At 36.5% G+C, this 19,183-nt stretch overlaps 1 protein-coding gene across 4 annotated transcripts in view; it reads right to left on the bottom strand.

The window, feature by feature from the left end:
- Positions 1 to 765: 765 nt before the first annotated feature.
- CEP83 (centrosomal protein 83) overlaps positions 766 to 19,183 on the bottom strand; it is a 132,606-nt gene continuing 114,188 nt past the window's right edge. For 2 of the 4 annotated variants that reach the window (XM_021687332.2, XM_021687330.2), the window contains exons 13-15: positions 7,253 to 7,356; positions 4,765 to 4,954; positions 3,425 to 3,597 (exon numbers count right to left, since the gene is read on the bottom strand). In XM_021687332.2, coding sequence (XP_021543007.1) covers positions 3,493 to 3,597; positions 4,765 to 4,954; positions 7,253 to 7,356 — 399 coding nt within the window. In that variant the 3' untranslated portion in view covers positions 3,425 to 3,492. Of the gene's footprint in view, positions 1,289 to 2,376; positions 2,479 to 3,357; positions 3,598 to 4,764; positions 4,955 to 7,252; positions 7,357 to 19,183 lie in introns of those variants that run through there. The other 2 variants (XM_021687331.2, XM_021687329.1) reach the window with 2 other exon arrangements.

The following is a 19,183-nucleotide window of genomic DNA, read 5'->3' as shown; positions in this document are numbered from 1 at the left end:
GAGAATACAGGGCCAGTAAGCAAGTGTCAGTTAACTACAGTCTCCACTTAAGCACAATGACAGCAGTGGTTTTATGTCTGAAAACTACAAGTTATGTAGCACTTGTGACTACACTGCACCTCTGCAGAAAAGGGACACTGCCAGTGATCACAAGAAAATGTGAAATGAGTCATTTGGAAACAAGGTGGGAGTGTTAGGGCAACCTCGAGGATTTGCAGCATTGAAACTTTCCCCAGTAGTTCTTGGAAAAGCTGACCACAGAATTTGGTAGTGTGTACACTTAGCATTCGTGAGTGTGTGTGTGTGTGTTTTTAAACCAAAAACTGACAGTGTTGCAACATTGTTGAAAGGGCTCGTGTTTTTCAGTGGTCGCCTACTGCACTCCATCAACTCACCTCCATCTCACGAAGGAGCTCTAAAGCAAGGAGAGTGAGGAGGCTTTATTTAAATGCAACAGCATTTTACCCACTTTGTCCTGATGTGTTCCTTTTTTTCATTTTTTCATACGAAATGTATTTGATAGTGGACATGTTGGCTATTGTAAAACAAAACAAAACATCATTAGTTTATTTCTGTCTGAAAACTTTGATCAGAACTATCTGTAGAAGAGTAACTCCCTCCCCTAATCCTACATTTCTATACTTAGTGTCTCCTTGCTTTAGATTTCTGGTGAACCCTGTGGTTATAAATACTTGTGTGTGATTTAAAAAAAAAAAAATACATTTTACATTTCATGAAATTGCTGTTCACACTGGAGTACTATATATGAATATATATATTTGAGGCCCAAGGCCTGAAAAATATTAGTATACAACTTGGTATCTTAGTCTTACTATGTACTTTTTGAAAGTATTCCTCACAAGAGAAAAAATTCAAAATACCCATTTTATTCATACCTTTTTTTTTAAAGAATTCCCTATCCAGTTATATTGTAACTGTAGTCTTTTTATTGTTTTATTCCTGAATTTTTGCTGCTCATGACCAATTTTAATACCACTGTGTTTTCCTTCTATTAAATCAAAAGTAAAAAATGTAATTGGCAACTCTCAACCTTCCTTGTGGCACCTTTTACCCTTGGTGTTCCAAATCCCAGATTAAGGAAAGACATTTTTTCAAGTAGCAAATAAAACATTGATCATATATTCCTTAAAATCTTTTTACCAACATTGTATGGGATAGCAGGATTTAAATGTGAATTTGTCTTCGAAAATGAAATTCTTTTTGCTGTGAATTTGTCTTCGAAAATGAAATTCTTTTTGCTCCTCAAATTCTTTTTGCTCCTCAGTATCTGGCAAAGAGTAAGAGGTGATACCTCAACAAAATGATCAAATAAGCAGTTATTACCCTGATAGGCACCTTCCCAATCCTGTCACTTTTGACCACTGTCTGTCCGTCCAATGGACACACCTCAAAAATACTACCAAATAGGTTACTTACAAGTATAAAGGTGAGAGGTCTGGTCCCCATCTAAGGCTGCTACAGTCGTGATGTGAAGGCATTCATAAGAGAGTAACAGGAGGACAGTTGAGAGCCAAGGGTAGGAGAGTTGCCCAAAAAACTTCCCCTTCTTTAGGATACAGAAATGCTAAGAAAAGGATCAGCTACAGCTTTATCTAAGTATTCAGTAAATGCTACATGAGGGTGTCCCTGTCCAGCTCTCTGGCACATGAGTCCCATGTGGAGCCTTACCTCCTCTTGCAGGGACGATGCTGCTGGGAACTTTGGGCAAGTCACTTACCTCTTTGTGCCTCAATTTCTAATATTTCTAACCTACCTCATTGAGGTGGTGTGAAGATTCACTAATGTATGTAGCGTGTTTGTCAATCCTCCAGTGAAAAGCACTATCTAGATCACATTTTGGATCACATTAGCCAAATGCAGTAATGGCCAAATTAGATGTGTGCTGAAGACAATCAGTCACTGGGTCTATACTAAACTGCAACCAGAGAAATAAATGGCAAACAATTTCTATTTTCAAGTTTCTTTGCATATTTTTTTGGTGCAAACCATTTATAAACTTTTTTTTCTAACACTAGTGTCTACAGCAGCATTTAAAAATTAATTCTGTTAACTTTTCCGTATTAGGGATTTAAAGTCTATTTCTTATTGTATACCTGATTGAAGTTGTACTTGGAGATGAATGTTTTAAATGTCTATATCCAAAAATAAACATTTTGATGTAAATGTGGACTGTCTTTTTTTTTTTCCTTCAATGTTCTAGTTATAATAGATTTTTTATTCTAAGTAGCTCCACGGAAATTATCTAGGTGCCAACGCGAATGTGAATAAGCAGCTCTGTAATGTAGTAAGTACATCTAGTTTCTTCTAAATGATGCTAAGAAATGCTCATTTACATCCCTGGCCTCCACTATCTACCTGGACTTTTTGATCCTGAAGACTTCTGGATAATGAACATTCCACTTAATTTGGCAGACTTGAGCTGTGCCTTGTTGACGTGAAGTTATTCCAGCAGAATTCCTTTAAAAGAGGTTAGGGATACACAGAAATAAAACATTTATAATAATTTGGTTAGATCCAAAACAGTGGGAGGCAACATTAAATACCAACAATATTTCTAAGGGACCCCATGGGGTTCAAGTTTTACAACGAATGGCCCTTGTTTTATACGGTCACGGGTTTAATTATTTGTACTTTGTGGTTTTGGGTTAGAATAGAAAATAACAATGAGACTGCGACATTGCTAAATACACAATGTATGGTCAAGATTAAATTAAGACAATAAAGAAAAATATTAAGCTCTTTACATGCACACAGCTTTTAAAGATTTTATTTATTTGACAGAGAGTTAGACAGAAGAGCACAAGCAGAGGGAATGGCAGAGGGAGAGGGAGAAGCAGGCTCTGCACTGAGCAGGGAGCCTGATGCAGGACTCGATCCTAGGACCCTGGGATCGTGACCTGAGCCGAAGGCAGATGCTTAACCATCTGAGCCACCCAGGCGCCCTGCACACAGCTTTTAGAACGGTAGCATTTGATAATATTTATATATCTTCAAGTTTTGTTTTTTAATGCTTTTAAGTCATCTTTTTTCAAGAACTAGAGAAAAACCGGAAAATGTTTACTGACCCTATTACTGCCAACTATCTCAAAGAGGCAGAATGAATTCAACATAGGCATATTTCAGGCAAAATGCCAAAAAAAAAAAAGCCAAAAAATTTCAAAGTGAAAATAATTTAAAAACTTGATTCCCTAATTCACTCATCTTTTTTTTTTTTTTTTTAACATTCTCAAAGGGTTGTCAATAAATATTCTAAATATCTCTGGACCTGTTTTAATGCTTCACTTGTCATTAGCATAACCCTAAAATCCTGACACTGATGCAATATATAGCATGTAGCCAGTACCTTTACTTGAGGCACAAATGTTCTGGCAAACGGTAATACAATATCTAAATGCCACATATGTTAAAACTTCAAGCTTTATTGAGTCACAATGATTTCATCCCTTTTGATCTGCTTTTTCTCCAAGAACATCATTCCCCAGGAGATCCAAGTTCCTCTAGCTGTTTCCTTTGTGTTGTTTCTAGTTCTTCTAGTCTTTTGCGAAGTAGAGAGAGTTCCCTTTGATGCTGTTCCTCCTTAAAAGCACAGAAAAAGAATAAAATAAAAATAAAAAGAATAAAATAAAATAAACTCAGAAAAATGGCTGGAAAAATACAGCCTGAGCGGCTCTTTCACTCGGGCCTGCAACATCTGGCACGGAAAGGATGACCATTTTAGCAGTGAGAAAACAGCAGTGCAGGCCAGCTACTAACTAGTCCTCGCTTCTCTCCTGCCTCAGGCAACTAGCCTTCAGCAAATCCCAAAGTCTGTTCTATCTAGGTAAAAAACTCACCAGGGAGTGAATCAGAAAATACTAATGCTTACAGGCCAACGTTCTAACAAGGCTGGAGTTTAACAGCAGTTTAATATAAACAAAGCACTTGGTCAGATTCAATTCAGTGACTAAAATCTTTGGTGCTTATAACATTATAAAATGTAATTACTTATTTAGAGTTCATCTTTTGGAAAATCATCCCATCAATTTGATTCCTTCAACATCTCAGGGAACTAATACAGTAGAACGAGCCCAGGATTTGGAATCAGATTTAGGTTTGACACTCAGTTCTGTCACTTATTAACTATGACCTTAGGCAAGTCACTCCACCTCTGACTCAGCTTCCTCATCTGTAAATTGGAATAATAACACCTTCCCTCAAAGTATTTTCCATTAGGATTAAATATTGTATGGAAAATGCATAATGCAGAGCATTAGTAAATGCTCAGTAGTAGTTAGTAATCGAGTGAGCTGTAAACTCTAGGTTACTCAAAGACTCATCAATCAAGTTTCTTCTTTTCAATTGCCCAGGAGATTTCACTCCTAGCACCATCACTAAGGGAAAGAATAGATTCAAATCCACTTTGCTTCCACCAGCACATTTCTATGGTAAAGAAAGATTTGAGTTTTTAACTCTGAATTTAAACAGGTAAAAACTTACAGAAATGTTAGTGCCTTTTTTTTTTTTTTTAAAACATAAATGCTCGGGCACCTGGGTGGCTCAGTTGGTTAAGCGGCTGCCTTCGGCTCGGGTCATGATCCTGGAGTCCCGGGATCGAGTCCCGCATCGGGCTCCCTGCTCGGCAGGGAGTCTGCTTCTCCCTCTGACCCTCCTCCCTCTCAGGCTCTCTGTATCTCATTCTCTCTGTCTCAAATAAATAAATAAAATCTTTAAAAAAAAAACAAAACAAAACATAAATGCTCATACCTGCATATGAGGAGGAAAGGATAGGTCCATGCCTGGAACCATGGCTAATGACTGAAAGCTAACAGGATTGACAGATGCTGTTGGAGGTATGTTAGGAACCAAAATTAAACTTCGAAATTCATTATGTCTTCTTTGTATGTCCTTCAGTCTTTTTTGAAGCCTTGTATATTCTTCAAATGGAACGTTTTGTCTTAAAAAAGAAAAAAAGTGTTTCTATTCTTTAATAGTTATACTGTTTTGTAGAACAGTATGATTCACAGAATTCCAAACTGGAAGAAAACGGACTTCAAAATTGTTAAGATTTATCTGTATATGATATATACATAAAACTCTATCTAGAAAAATAAACAGAAATATGACATCTTAATCATATTACCGTTAGCACTGCAAGCTTTCAACTCATTTTTATTTTTTTTTTAAAGATTTATTTATTTTAGGGTGCCTGGGTGGCTCAGTCTGTTAAACGTCTGCCTTTGGCTCAGGTCATGATCCCAGGGGCTTCCTGCTCAGTGTCTGCTTCTCCCTCTGCCCCTCCCCCTGCTCGTGCTCCCTCTCCCTCAAATAAATTAAATCAAATCTTAAAAAAAAAAAAAGATTTATTTGAGAGAGAGAGGGGGAGAGAGCGCATGCATGCGCGTGCATGCATGCAGGGAGGAGGCGGGGGAGAGGGAGAGAGAATCTCCAGCAGACCCCAATAAGCGGGAAGCACAACTCAGGGGCTTGATCTCATGACCCTGAGATCATGACCTGAGCCAAAACCAAGAGGTGGATGCTTCACCAACTGAGCCACCCAGGCAGCCCAACTATCAACTCATTTTAAAGTTTTATTTGCCGATTAATCAAAGACTAAAAATCTTTCAATACTTTTATTTCCATTCCACTCTACCAACTCATGAATCCTGAATCTAAAGACTCCTTAAACCAAAAGGGTGCCTTATTTTATAGAAGGAATCAAGTAGAAAATAGAGAAAATAGTAGGTTGAGTCTTATGAAATTATCATTTTTATAGGTAAAATATAGTCCAATATAGGGAATTACATGTTGTTCAACCTAATTATTAAAAATGAAGCTAATGGGGGTGCCTGGGTGGCACTTAAGCCAACTCTTGGTTTCGGCTCAGGTCATAATCTCAGGGTTGGGAGATCAAGCCCACATGGGACTCTGAGCTGAGCAGAAGCCTGCTAAAGTTTCTTTCTCCCTCTCCCCGCCCCAACCCACCCACACGCACACACATTCACTCCCTGTCTCTCTCTCTCAAATAATTCTTAAAAAAGAAATGTAACTAATGACAAAGGTGAAGCTACCCACCAACTTTAGGGGAAAATTTTCAGGCCTTTACATACCATCACCTTTTTGGACATGAATTTCCTGACCATCAACCACACCACTAATTAAATACAGTTTTCAAAACCACTCAGAGTTCTAGATGATCAGTGCCATGGCTGCCCAATCTTGATAATATTGATAATATTTCAAAATTAATGGTTATAGAAGAGGTAGGAAATTGAATTTTGATTTAAAAGAAATTTGGTGGCTTCTTACTTTGGAACAGAGTATTATAAAGCTGGCATGAATTTGGGACCCCTGGATAGCTCAGTCAGTTAAGCATCTGACTCTTGATTTTGACTCAGGTCACGATCTCAGGGTTGTGAGACTGAGCCCCATCTGCTTAAGATTTTCTCTCTCCCTCTGCTCTCCCCCCGACTCTCCCGTTTGGAAAGGAAAGGAAAGGAAAGAAAGAAAAGAAAAAAGAAAAGAAAGGGCATGAATTCCATAGTCTATAAACTTCAGGTGTTCCAGAAAAACAACTTTCACATTTTGGTAACAATCACATCCAAGGAAGACAGGTGCACATTCTAAATAAAACATCACTGCTTGGTATTATAGGCAATTTCAGAAAAGTCTGACACTGTCTCGTGCTGAAGGCTACCACTGAAATTTTAAAAAGTCTGTATTAACTAGAATCAAATAGGTCATACAATGCTACTACCACTAAGTTAATATGGCAAATCATCTCTGCTCAAACATGCTCATCATGCAGATTAGCTATGTTTGTATGTAAATGAAAAACCAGAAGCTTTGGGCCAATAATATTTTTCCACAACAAGAAATCAAAAATCTTGATTCAAAATTCCAGACACATTTTTGGAACTATGCAATGCTACAACTCTCTTGTCTTAGTAGCAAGAACTCACACCACTCCTGGCTACCAAAGCCAGTGACCTTTCCTGTCAGTCCCAACCATAACACAAATGCCTGGCATGTGTTAAAGACCTTCTGGTTTGAAGAAACATTCAGCCAGAAAAAAAATAATAAGGATAATGAATTAGGAGTACAACAGTTTTAGAATTCTTTTAAACATAAAAGAAAACAAGTGCATTATAGAGGAAACAGTGAAAAAGTACATTTTAAAAGAAAACAAAGTGCATTATACTCAGTATCAAAGTTCTATAATGTCACTATATGGGAGATGTATTTATACAGTTACCTATTTAACACCTGATTTTCTGTTTCTAATTCTTCTCTCTTTGCCTCTAAGACTTCTACTTTCTCCTGCAGTCTCTTCAATTTGTTTTCATGAAGAGATTTTCTCTAGAAAAAAAAGAAACAATGTGAGCAGATACATTAATACAAAATCTCCTCTTTGAACAAAATATAGAGAGAATATTTTACTCAACAAGAGAAATTTTACTTAGAGGTAAGTATTTTCAGTGAATACTAGGAGGAAAGATTAGTAGATATGATTCTTAATGAAAACTGCAAAGATAATAAGCCACAAATGTACCTCATATCCTCATTGTGACAAATAGAACTGTTATGAATGCCAAACCAGAAAATGGGTATCAATAACTAAATTGCTGCAAGTAAAATACCTAAAAAAGGAAGGAGTCAAATTTTACTAATGAGTTTACCTGCACCTGATAAGGAATCACAAGCTCTTTATTTTCCCGAAAGATACATGTTTTATGAAAGAACTAAAAATTTAAAATTAAAAGCATGCTTACAATTGATAAATTGTTACCGAAGCAATAAAGGATCAGAAAGCTACGACAGATTATGGATGCATCTCAGTTTGAAAGTATGCCTTTCTAAATATTAAAAAGAAAAAATTTAAACTTTACAAAGGGAAAATTTTCCAATATGGAAAAATCAGCGTATTATGCAAAAGTGGTATATAAACAAAGGTAATTAGTTTTTCATTTTTATATGAGGTTTTGTTTTTTTATAGAAAAAATATGTATAAATGTTGCAATTGATTTAGTAGCTACAGACCTTTCAGGTATTTGTTTTGTAACTCTTACTGAAGTATATCAGGCTTATAGAAAAATGCACAAAATGTAAATGTAAAGCAAAATGTAAAAGCACAAAGCAAATGCTGACCCTCTTACCTCATGGGTCAAGAGCACTGCCATACCAGAAGTGCCCCGACCCCTCCTCTTTTCAGTCTCTACCCCCTTCTGTCCTCTGAAAAGGCAACCAACTAATTTACTTCCAAAGCTAGAGCACAGTTTTGCTGATTTTCATATGACCAGAATCATAGTCTATTTGAAATTCTTTTACAAATGGCTTTTTTCACTCAAGATTATGAGATGTATTCGTGTTCTTGCTTACAGGAATAGTACCTTACCACATGTTGTCCTGTACTTACGAATATCACATAGTTTAATGTATCTACCTGGTCCACCACTGGGGGTCATCTTTGGTTATTTCCAATTGGGAAATAACACTGCTTTGGGCATTCTTTCTCATGCTTCCCATCACTTCCCATCCTCCAGCACCCCAAAAGGTTGCCTTGTGCCTCCTCCCCTCTACCCTGGCAAAGGAACCATTCTTCTGTCCTTAATCACCATAAGTATATATTTATATGTTTACAGGTAATTTAGAACTCTGTCTATCCACCAATCTACCCAAATTTAAAGAATCATACAGTATATACTCTTCAGTCTCTGGGGTTTTTTGTTGTTGTTAAATATGTTGTCCATATGACTAAGCCATGTTATTGTATGGCAGTTCTTTTCCATTGTTATGTTGTCATCCATTTTATAAATATACATCTTACCCATTCTCATAATGAAAACCAGAACTGTTTCAATGTTGAGGTTATTATGAATACAATGGAATATGATTCGGTCATAAAAAAGAAGGAAATCTTGTCATTTGTGGCAACATGGATGGACCCTGAGGGCGTTATGGCAGGCAAAGAAAGAAAAAATACTGTATAACCTCACTTATCTGGAGAATCTAAACAAATGAAACAAGCTCACAGATACAAACAACAAACTGGTGGTTGCCAGAGGCAGGCGGTGAGGGATGGGCAAAATGGGTGAAGGGAGTCAAAAGATACAAATCTTATGTTATAAAGTAAGTCCCAGGGACGTAATACAGCATGATAACTATACTGTATCACGTATTTGGAAGTTGCTACAAGAGTAAACCGTAAAAGTTCTCATCAGAAGAAAAAAAATTTTTTATTTATGTATGGTGATGGATATTAACTAGACTCATTTATTGTGATCATTTCACAATATATAAAAATATCAAATCATTATGTTGTCTACCTGAAACTGACATGTTGTCAATTATCTCTCAAAAAAAAAAAAGACTGTTGAACCCTGTAATAGCCTAAGAAGGCAAACACAACAAAAGGATTCATATGAGTACTTAAATTTAGTTATTATTCATAGAATTGCTAGAAATAGTAAAACAGGATAACAAAAAAATCCCCTATTTGTTACTTGACCTTTTTCCAGCAATTTTAAATTGTACATAACAGCTTGATAGATGTTTACAATTTTATTCATATACAATCATGTCATGTGTGAATGACAATTTTACTTCCTCCTTTCCACTCTTTATAAATCTTTTATTTCTTTTTCTTGTCTTATTATACTAGCTAGGACCTCCAATGAAATGTTAAACAAAATGGTGATAGTTCACATACTTGTCTTGTTCCTGGACTTGGGTGGGTAGAGGGACACATTCAATATTTAATCAGTAAGTATGATGTTAGATGTAGGACTTCTGTAGTTACACAATCCCTTCTATTCCTATTTTAATGAGTTTACTGTGAAAGGATGTTAAATTTTGTCAGATTTTTATGTCTATTAAGATGATCACAATAGTTTTTCTTCTTTGTTCTGTTACAGTGTTGAATTATACTAATCAATTTTGAATGTTAAGCTACTTTATATTCCTAGAATAAACCCTACATGTTCATGGTATATTATCATTTTTATATATCACCAGATTCAGTTTACTAGTATTTAAGACTTTTACACCTGTTTATGATGTCATAAACCCAACAATGTTGGGTTCTAACCTTATATAAGCAGTGGGGATGTTTTCCTTTCTTTTCTATTTCCTGGGAAAGTCTGTGTTAAGAATGGTATTATTTCTTAAGTATTTGGTAGAATTTATCAGTGAAGCCAAATGAGCCAGGCACTTTCTCTTTGGAAGGTTTTAAATTATGGATTCCATTTACTTAACAGATACAGGACTATTCAGATTACCTAATTCTTCCTGTATTAGTTTTGTTAAGATGTTCCTCAAAGAATTTGTTCATTTCATCTAAACTGCATAATTACCACAGTTGTTTATATAATATTCTTGTTTTAATATCTATAATAGGGCCACCTGACTGGCTCGGTCGGTAGAGCAAGCAACTCTTGATCTCAGAGTTGTAATTTGAGCCCCACGTTGGGTGTAGAGATTACTTAGAATCTTGGAAAAAAAAGAAAGAAAGAGGGCGCCTGGGTGGCTCAGTCGTTAAGCGTCTGCCTTCGGCTCAGGTCATGATCCCAGGGTCCTGGGATCGAGTCCCACATCGGGCTCCCTCCTCAGGGGGAAGCCTGCTTCTCCCTCTCCCACTCCCGCTGCTTGTGTTCCTGCTCTCGCTATCTCTGTCTCTGTCAAATAAATAAATAAAATCTTTAAAAAAAGAAAGAAAGAAATATAGTGATACCCCTTTTTCATTCATGATATTGTTCATCTGTGTTTACTTCCTACCTATTTTGTGGGGAGTTAGGAAAAAATGAGTCTAAGGCTTTATCAATTTTATTAATCTTTTAAAAGCTGATTTAAAAAAAAAAAAATTGGGCGCCTGGGTGGCTCAGTTGGTTAAGCGACTGCCTTCGGCTCAGGTCATGATCCTGGAGTCCCGGAATCGAGTCCTGCATCGGGCTCCCTGCTTGGCAAGGAGTCTGCTTCTCCCTCTGCCCCTCCCCCCTCTCATGTGCTCTCTCTCATTCTCTCTCTCTGAAATAAATAAATAAAATCTTTAAAAAAAAAAAAATTAGCCCTTGGTATTTAAAAATTTCTCTAGCATATATTTTGTTTCATTGATTTCTGGTCATATCTTGAGAATGATGACGGTGTCTGCAGTTAAATCTATCCACTAAGTTCATAATTCAGTTATTGTGTATTTTAGTTCTAAACTTGCTATTTATTTTAATGGTTTTGTTTTCTGGAGCAATTCTCAAGCTTTTATTTTCTAAGCCTATAACAATATGTTAGTTTTAAATTCTATATCTGATAACTTCATTACCTGGATCCTCTACTGGGGAGTCTGTTTTTATTGGTAATCATTTCTCTTGCTTTTCAGTGTTATTTCCTCATGTGGTTGGGATGATGATGATGATGATGACAATTATTCTTTATTAACAGAGTTAAAGTAGTTTTGGGTTTGCACAGAAAAATGAGAGTAGAGAGTTCCCATATACTATCCCCTTCAGTTTCCCCTATTATTAACATCTTACACGGATGTGGTACATTTACTAATGAATCAATACTGAAATAATATTATTAACTAAAGTCCATAGCTGACATTAAGTTTCAATCTTTGTGTTGTTCAGTTCTATAGGTTTTGACAAATGCATGATATCATGTATCCACTATTATGGTATTATACGGAATAGTTTCACAGCCCTACAAAATTCCCTTGCTCTACCTATTCATCCTTACCCCTACCCCCTCCACCCCTGGAAACCACTGGAGTTTTTTTTCTGTCTCCACAGTTTTGCCTTTTCCAGAATGTCACACAGTTGAAATCATTCAGTATATAGTCTTTTCAGACTGGTTTCCTTCACACCAAGCAACATGAACTTAAGGTTCCTCCACATCTTTGCATGGGTTGACAGCTCATTTGTTTTTATTGCTAAATAAAAATATCCACTGTATGGACGTAGAACAGTTTTTTTTTAATCCATTTAGCTATTGAAGGACATCTTGCTTACTTCCAAGTTTTGACAAATAATGAATAAAGCTGCTATAAACGTTTATGTGTTTTTTTGTGTGTGAACATAAGTTTTCAATGCATTTGAATAAATATCTAGGAGCATGATTGCCGGTTTGACTATGTCTAACTTTGTAAGAAACTACCAAAGTGTATTCCAAAATGGCTGTACCCTGTTCCAATTCCACACAATGCATGAGAGTTTCTATTTGTTCCCTATCTTCGTCATTGTTTAGTACAGTCGGTGTTTCAGATTTTAGCCATTCTAATAGGTATGCAGTGGTATCTGTGTTTATTATTTATATTTTATTTATGCTTATTTTTAATTTTTTATTTATTATATATTTTAAAACTATGGAAACAATTTGAAGTTTATAATGTTATTTTCCCCCAAAGTAGATTTACATTTGTTTCTTGCAGGCAGCTAGAAACACTAACAATTTGGATAAATTTAATCTAATTATAAGGACTGACATTATCTGAATCTATGTTTCAATACTTGCAAGGGCTAGGCTATTTCCAGTTCATTCTTAGTCCAAGGGTATATCCTTCCCCTCCGGGGTCCCAAAGTACTAGCATACTTAGACCTGAGATCTTCTCTCTGGCAAATTCTGAACTCCAATTTTTGTTCCCCAAGCCCTGTGAAGTTGTCAAAAGCTCTGCTTCACTTCTCAGCCTCTCAGCTGTCTCTTCTAGAAACAGCAGTTTCCTCTAAGGGAAAAGCAACCTCACATGGCCATGCTCACCTCTCTCTGTTTCCTACCTCTCCAGGATCTTGGCCTCCCAATTCTTCGCTGCCCTCTGTGGAGATATTTTTTTAAATACTTTGTCCGATTCTTCTAGTTTTCATGTGGAGAGCTGATCCACATTATTTCCTAGTCTGTCATTATCAAAAGCATATGCTCCTTTTAGGAATTTTAGTCCAACTAGTAGCAGACATTTTAAAGATGGAAATGCTTAATACTTCATTACTGTATGATTGTTATAAACCTGCAATCTTAAAACTTCTCCATTATATCTCCAAATAGTTATATTTCTCCGTTTTTATTGCTCATTTAAACTGTAATACAAAATTTATCATCAAATCTTAAGTATACACACACACAGAGTACACATTAACTGGGCCCTATATTAACTATGGGCAATACAAAATATAGGGATTTCTGAAGGGAATTCCAGTCTATAAGTACTAAATCATGAGAAAGGGCTTTCTGGAAAGGATAAGAAATTAATTAGGGAGAATCTGTAATACTATGGGGATGTGGATTTGCCTGAAGGTTCTCCAGCAAGGGACTGATAAGTAAAAGATATTGTTTTGAGAAGTTTGATATGGCATCAGTATATGAGATAGACTCTGAAGTTTGCCTCTTAAGAGGCAAGTCTGGAGATAAAGCTTCAAGTCCGAGTTCAGGACAATGGTGTCTTCATCCTGATCACTGTAAAACAACCAACCATTTACTGAGCACTTACTAGGTGCCAGGAAATGAGCTAGAATGCAATAAAAGCACTGGTTGGTTAGTTAACTAAAAGACCCAGTGAATGCCTTAGAGGCCCTCACTATAATCATTTCTTTGCAGACACCCTCAGTACCTTGACCCAAGTCTCCCTCTTCTTCAAACTCACCTGGAAAAACTTGGACTTTCATTAAATACAACTCTCTACTGACTGCATGTCTGGACCTACACAACTGAACATAGTTGGCAAACACATACAATTATGCACTGTGCTACCTGACACTCCTCCCTAATTTCCCTAATCCAATCACTCTCCCAAACTCTCATATTCTTTTACAACTTCTTGTCTCTCCTCAGATATCGAACACCTGCATTCTTCACAGTCTGAGCTAAAGACATGGATTCTTTTTTGCACTAAGAAAACTGTAGCCATCAGGAGAAAATTTCCACACATCTATCAATTTACCAGAAATTTATAATCATATATTTTGCCTTTTTCCCACTTATAATACACTGTGTTTCTACGCCTTCCACCTCTCAATTGCTGCTAAAGAATATCATTTGTGCAATTGTCCCCTTTCTCCTGCATCACTGATTTTCCCCTTGCTACTGAATCATTCTGTAATTCACCCCTCCCTTAAAAGAAGTCTTTGAACTCACAACCCTCCCTAGCTACCACCCCAGTTCTCTACTTTTTACGATGAAATTCCTTAGACAAACTATCTTCCACTTCAATCTGGCAACAACTCTTGACAAGGCCACCAACAATCACTGCCAAATGAATCCCTAATCTTCATATTGCTATTTTATCATCTTACTCTCAACGTCATTTGATATAGTTGATCTTTCTTGAAGCACTTTTCTTCACTTGGCATCCAGTAGCTTCTTGGTTCTCCTACTTTTCTTTTCTTATTCCTTTTCTTCTCAACTTCTAAACTTCGGCATTCCTCAAAGCTCAATCCTCAGACCCATTCTCTTCTTAGTCTTCCTTTACTTTCTAGTTGACTTCATTCAACCCCTTTGCTTTCAATACCATTTATCTGATGAGAACTCCCAAGTCTTTATTTCTAGTCTAGTCTTCCTTCCTGAATTCCCAATTCATGTATCCACCAGACTAGTGAACATCTCCACGTGGAAGTCTAATGGGTATCTCAAAGAGCTAACATGTCCAAAAGAAGCATCTTTATTTTACTGCCAAACCCATTCCTTCTAAAGTCTTTCCCATGTCAGTAAATAGCCACTCTATTTTAACAAAGTGCTCAAGCCCAGCATCTTAGGTCATCTTTGATTTACATCTTTCATGCTCTATAACTATTGTAAACTCCATCTTTAAAATATAGACAGAATCTGACTACCACTCCACTATTTGTCCCTCTACACAACAGCCAGAGATTCTTCTAATATATAATTCAGATTTTATTATTTTTCAATTTAGAACTCTCCATTGTGTTCCTACCACATTTAGAATAAAAACCAAAGAATAAAAACATCACCTGGTCTACTACTTCTCTCCATTCCAGCTACCTAGCTCTCCTTCTTTGCATTCCTTCAACATACAAAGCAGACTCCTGCCACTCTCTTTTTACTTGCTATTCTGTCTGGAATACTGTTCCCCTACATATAGAACACGGCATCTTCCCTTCAGGTCTCTGCTCAAATGTTACCTTATCAAAAAAGCCTTCCCTGACCACCTATTTAAAAAAGCACCCTCTATCCCCCTTAGTTTTCCTGTTAGCACACATTTCCACCTGACAAATATTTGTTTCTTTACTCTGTCATCCACCCACTGCAATGTAAACTCCTCAGCACAATCTTTATTTCTCTATTCCAGTGAACGAAACTACCGGATGGATACAGAAGTAGGTACTCAATAAATTTCTTGAATAAATTGGCTAAATGAATACAGAGAAACCTGGTAGTGGATAGAGCCTGAGTTAGGATGTTAGCAACAGGAATAAAAGGAAATGAGGTGAGGGGAAAAAATGCAAGACACATTATAAAGGAAGAATTCATAGGCCCGAGTGACTGTACTGGGTTGAGCGGTGTCTCCCAAATATTCATGTCCACCGAGAACCTCAGAATGTGACCATCATATAGAAAGAAATTTATTTGGTCTTTGTCCTGCGTTTCTAGCACAGAGTTCCTAAAATCCTTGGAATTTCCTGAGTGACAGGAGTGTCTTTTGTTATTCATAGACTAACAATGAATAGTTGTCATCTTTGATTTACATCTTTCATGCTCTACAACTATTGTAAACTCCACATGACACATAGGGAGAACACCAGATGAGGACAGAGGGACAGAATGAAATGATATGCCTACAAGCCAAGGAAAACTCAGGGATTGCTAGCAACCACCAGAAGCTAGGAGAGAAGTGTGGAACAGATCCAGCCTTTGGAGGGAGCATGGCCCTACAGGCATCTTGATTTTGGACTTCTGACCTCCAAGACTATGAAATAATACCGTTCTGATGTTTTAAGCCACACAGTTTGCAGTATTTGTTACAGCAGCCCTTGGAAACCAATACAGTGACTAGATATGGGGGAGGGGTGAATCAAAGGTTTGAAGCATAAGTGATAGGAAGAATGACATTCTACTGAAAGAAATGAAAGTTCAGAGGGGAAATTGGCTGTAAGGAATGATTTTAATTTTGATTTTAGTGGTCCAATACAATCACAGGATTGTCAAGTGGATGCCTTAGTGTTACAAGTATTATTACAACACAAAGGAGCAATAGAAAAATCAAAAGAACACTAATACAAGAACCAAACCTGGGATTCCTCTTTTACCACCTTATTGCCAAATTCAATGAACTCTTTTCAGTAATCATGCTAAATGACCATTTATCTTTGATACCTTTCTTTTCCTGTGACTTTTACAACACCATACCATAGCTTCTACCTCTATGACCATTCCTCTACTAAATCTAGTTCCTCTTTCTAAGTCAACTTAATTCTTAGTCCTTTTATTCTTCAGTCATCTCCAAAATCTCAAGGGTCTAATTCTTTATCTTTAATCTGAATTACTGATCTCCATGCTTTACATTCCATTATTTCTAGTTACTTACATGGTACCCTCACTTAAGAGGCTGGGACATGAGTACAGGGATGTGCCACCTTCACTTCAGTTCTGACATGTGTTTGGTGGAACTTATCTTCTCTTTCTACTCCAGTTGACATGTGTTCTCTCTCTACTCCATCATGACAACTCCATTTATATCCTCTCACAACTAAAACACTTCATATTTTTTCTTCCTTCTTACTTAGCACCATATGCTATAACTTTTAAAATAATTCTAAAGTGTCACCTTTTACCTTCATTCCTATATCACAAGCCCAAATTCCACACTTCTTACCTCATTGTATTAAAATAGCTTCCTAACTGGTCTTCCTGTCTTCAGGCTTTCTTCTCCCTGAACCTGGTCTCAAACTTTAGTGTCCAAACAGATCACCTGAGAGTGACTATTAGTATTCTTTAGGTATTGCATGTATCTTATTTCTCCAACTAGATTATATGGTCATCAAAAGCAGGAATTAATCATGGCTTCTATTTTCCCCTACGTGTAGAATATAATGCTAGGCCACACAACATATTCAACAGATATTTTACAACTTCAAGACTACAGTTCATTTTTTCCCCAAAAAACATTCATAACAATAATCTAATCAAGAATAATTTCAGAGAAATATACCTTAGAATATAAATAACAAGTTGTCATCTCAAGTGCCTCAAAAGGAAAAGTACAACCCATTGTGCTCAAACCAAGAGATCTCTCTTCATACTCACACTTCAACAATGTATAGAGAAAAACATGCCCAGAAGCCAACAGTCACAGAAAGGCATTCCAACTCAAGATACCTGGTCAAGTTTTTCCAAACAAATCAACACAGCAAAATATCATTACACAAAGATCTTACCCAAAAACACTTATCAGAAATGACATAAGCTTTGTGCATAAACAAATATACTCAGATGGCAGTAAGCCATCTTTTCTAGCCTCAGGGGAAAAATAAAGCTGTTACTCCCCAGTTATAAGAATCACACACTAAAGGATTATGATTTCTGCCCTACAGTTAATATTTTCTGACTTGTTTTAAGTCTTACTGCATAACAAAATTATGATTTTTGTCATGTAAAGAACTTAAATATTGCACTCTTAAGAATTATTTGTGTAATCTTACAGCCAAAATTTTCATTTAGAAGCATTATCTTTAACTTGAATGGGAAAGAGTTTGAATTAAAGAAATTAACTTTATAGTGATTATTCTACCACGAGAAATAAGACCCATATGGGTACAATGAAGAAAAAAGCAGTTAAGTATTTGGAATCAAAGAAATTGGGAAATTAAAAGAGTAAAAGCACAGAAAGAACACAGGATTAAGAACAGAAAAGTGTAAATTTTAGTTATGGCAATGAATCTTACTAGTCAAGTAATCTTGGCTACCTACCACTTCAGTTGCCTAATCTATAAGAACTATCTGAATGCTAAAATCCCCCAGCCCTAAAATTATATGTACTCACAGACTTTTTATAGTATTTCCATGTAACATATATTGTCTATTTTCCCACTTTAAAGCTGTAAGCCTCTAAGGAAGTGTCCCACAAGCTCTGGGTCATAATTATTCACTGAATTGAACTTAACAATTTCCTATGACTTATAACTCACAGATCATATTTCTTAAAATGATATGGATATTTCTTACGTTTACGCCCATCATTTGGCAGGTATTTCAGTAGAAAAAAAAGTTCACCCCAGGTCACAATATTGATGAAAGGTTATTTTGCCAGGTTTCTTAAATTATCAGCTCTTCCCCTCTTTCTAGTATACCTATGATTAGCTGGTAATCTCTCTCACCACCGGATGTCACTTTTGCTCCAAAAGAAGTCAACCCAAACTAACCTCAGTAGTAATTAGAATCTGATCTCTAGAATACTTACCTCTAAAACCTTAACATAAACGTTTCTCTGTGAAAGATAAAATCAGCTCTTATAATTTCTACCGATTTTTGGCTAAAATCTGGCTTTAGATGCTTCTAGGCTTCAAACAGTACAAGTTACCATAAGTAAAATTTCTAAGATCATCCCAAGCCATAAAACACTTCACTGAAATCCCATTAATACCCATAAGTACTCAGTACTTATATGGACAGAAAGAAAAAGAAATGATAGACACAGGGGGAAAATCAAAGACAGTGTTTGTATCTGAGTATAAAACACTGAGAGTCCCAGACAGTAAATGCTGTTTTCTAATCTCAATGTTATACTACTTCCAGCATTATGGGAAGAGAGAAGCAATATTCAGAAATCAAGAAAGTGGGGAAACAATGACTTATAGACTTCTCCTACTGTCACTCCAACTATCAGGATGCATTTGTCAGTTAGATCCAGTTACCATAAATGGGTGACTAGGAACTGTGTCTTTGGTTTCCAAATTCAGGATATGTAAATGATATACAGTTCTCTTCTCTTATGCAAATATGAAGAGCTAACCTTCCCAATAAACGTACAGACTAATATTAAAGATGGTGTGCCTATGCCTAGAAGCGCCTTCCTCTCATCTCAGACCTTCTTGCCTCCCCAAAACAAATGCCTTTACTAATGGAACTTATCAAATGGGGGCATGTTACATCATTTATGGGATTTTTTTAATGCTACTCCCCACCCCCCACTTCCATACACATGCACCAAATCTTGTTGAAAGTAAGTGCTGAATCACTGCACCATGAGTCATGG

Source organism: Neomonachus schauinslandi, chromosome 5, assembly GCF_002201575.2.
Source record: "Neomonachus schauinslandi chromosome 5, ASM220157v2, whole genome shotgun sequence".
NCBI classification, from domain to species: domain Eukaryota; kingdom Metazoa; phylum Chordata; class Mammalia; order Carnivora; family Phocidae; genus Neomonachus; species Neomonachus schauinslandi.
The sequence above is the reverse complement of the archived record's forward strand: the minus strand, read 5'-3'. Positions and strand labels throughout refer to the sequence as shown.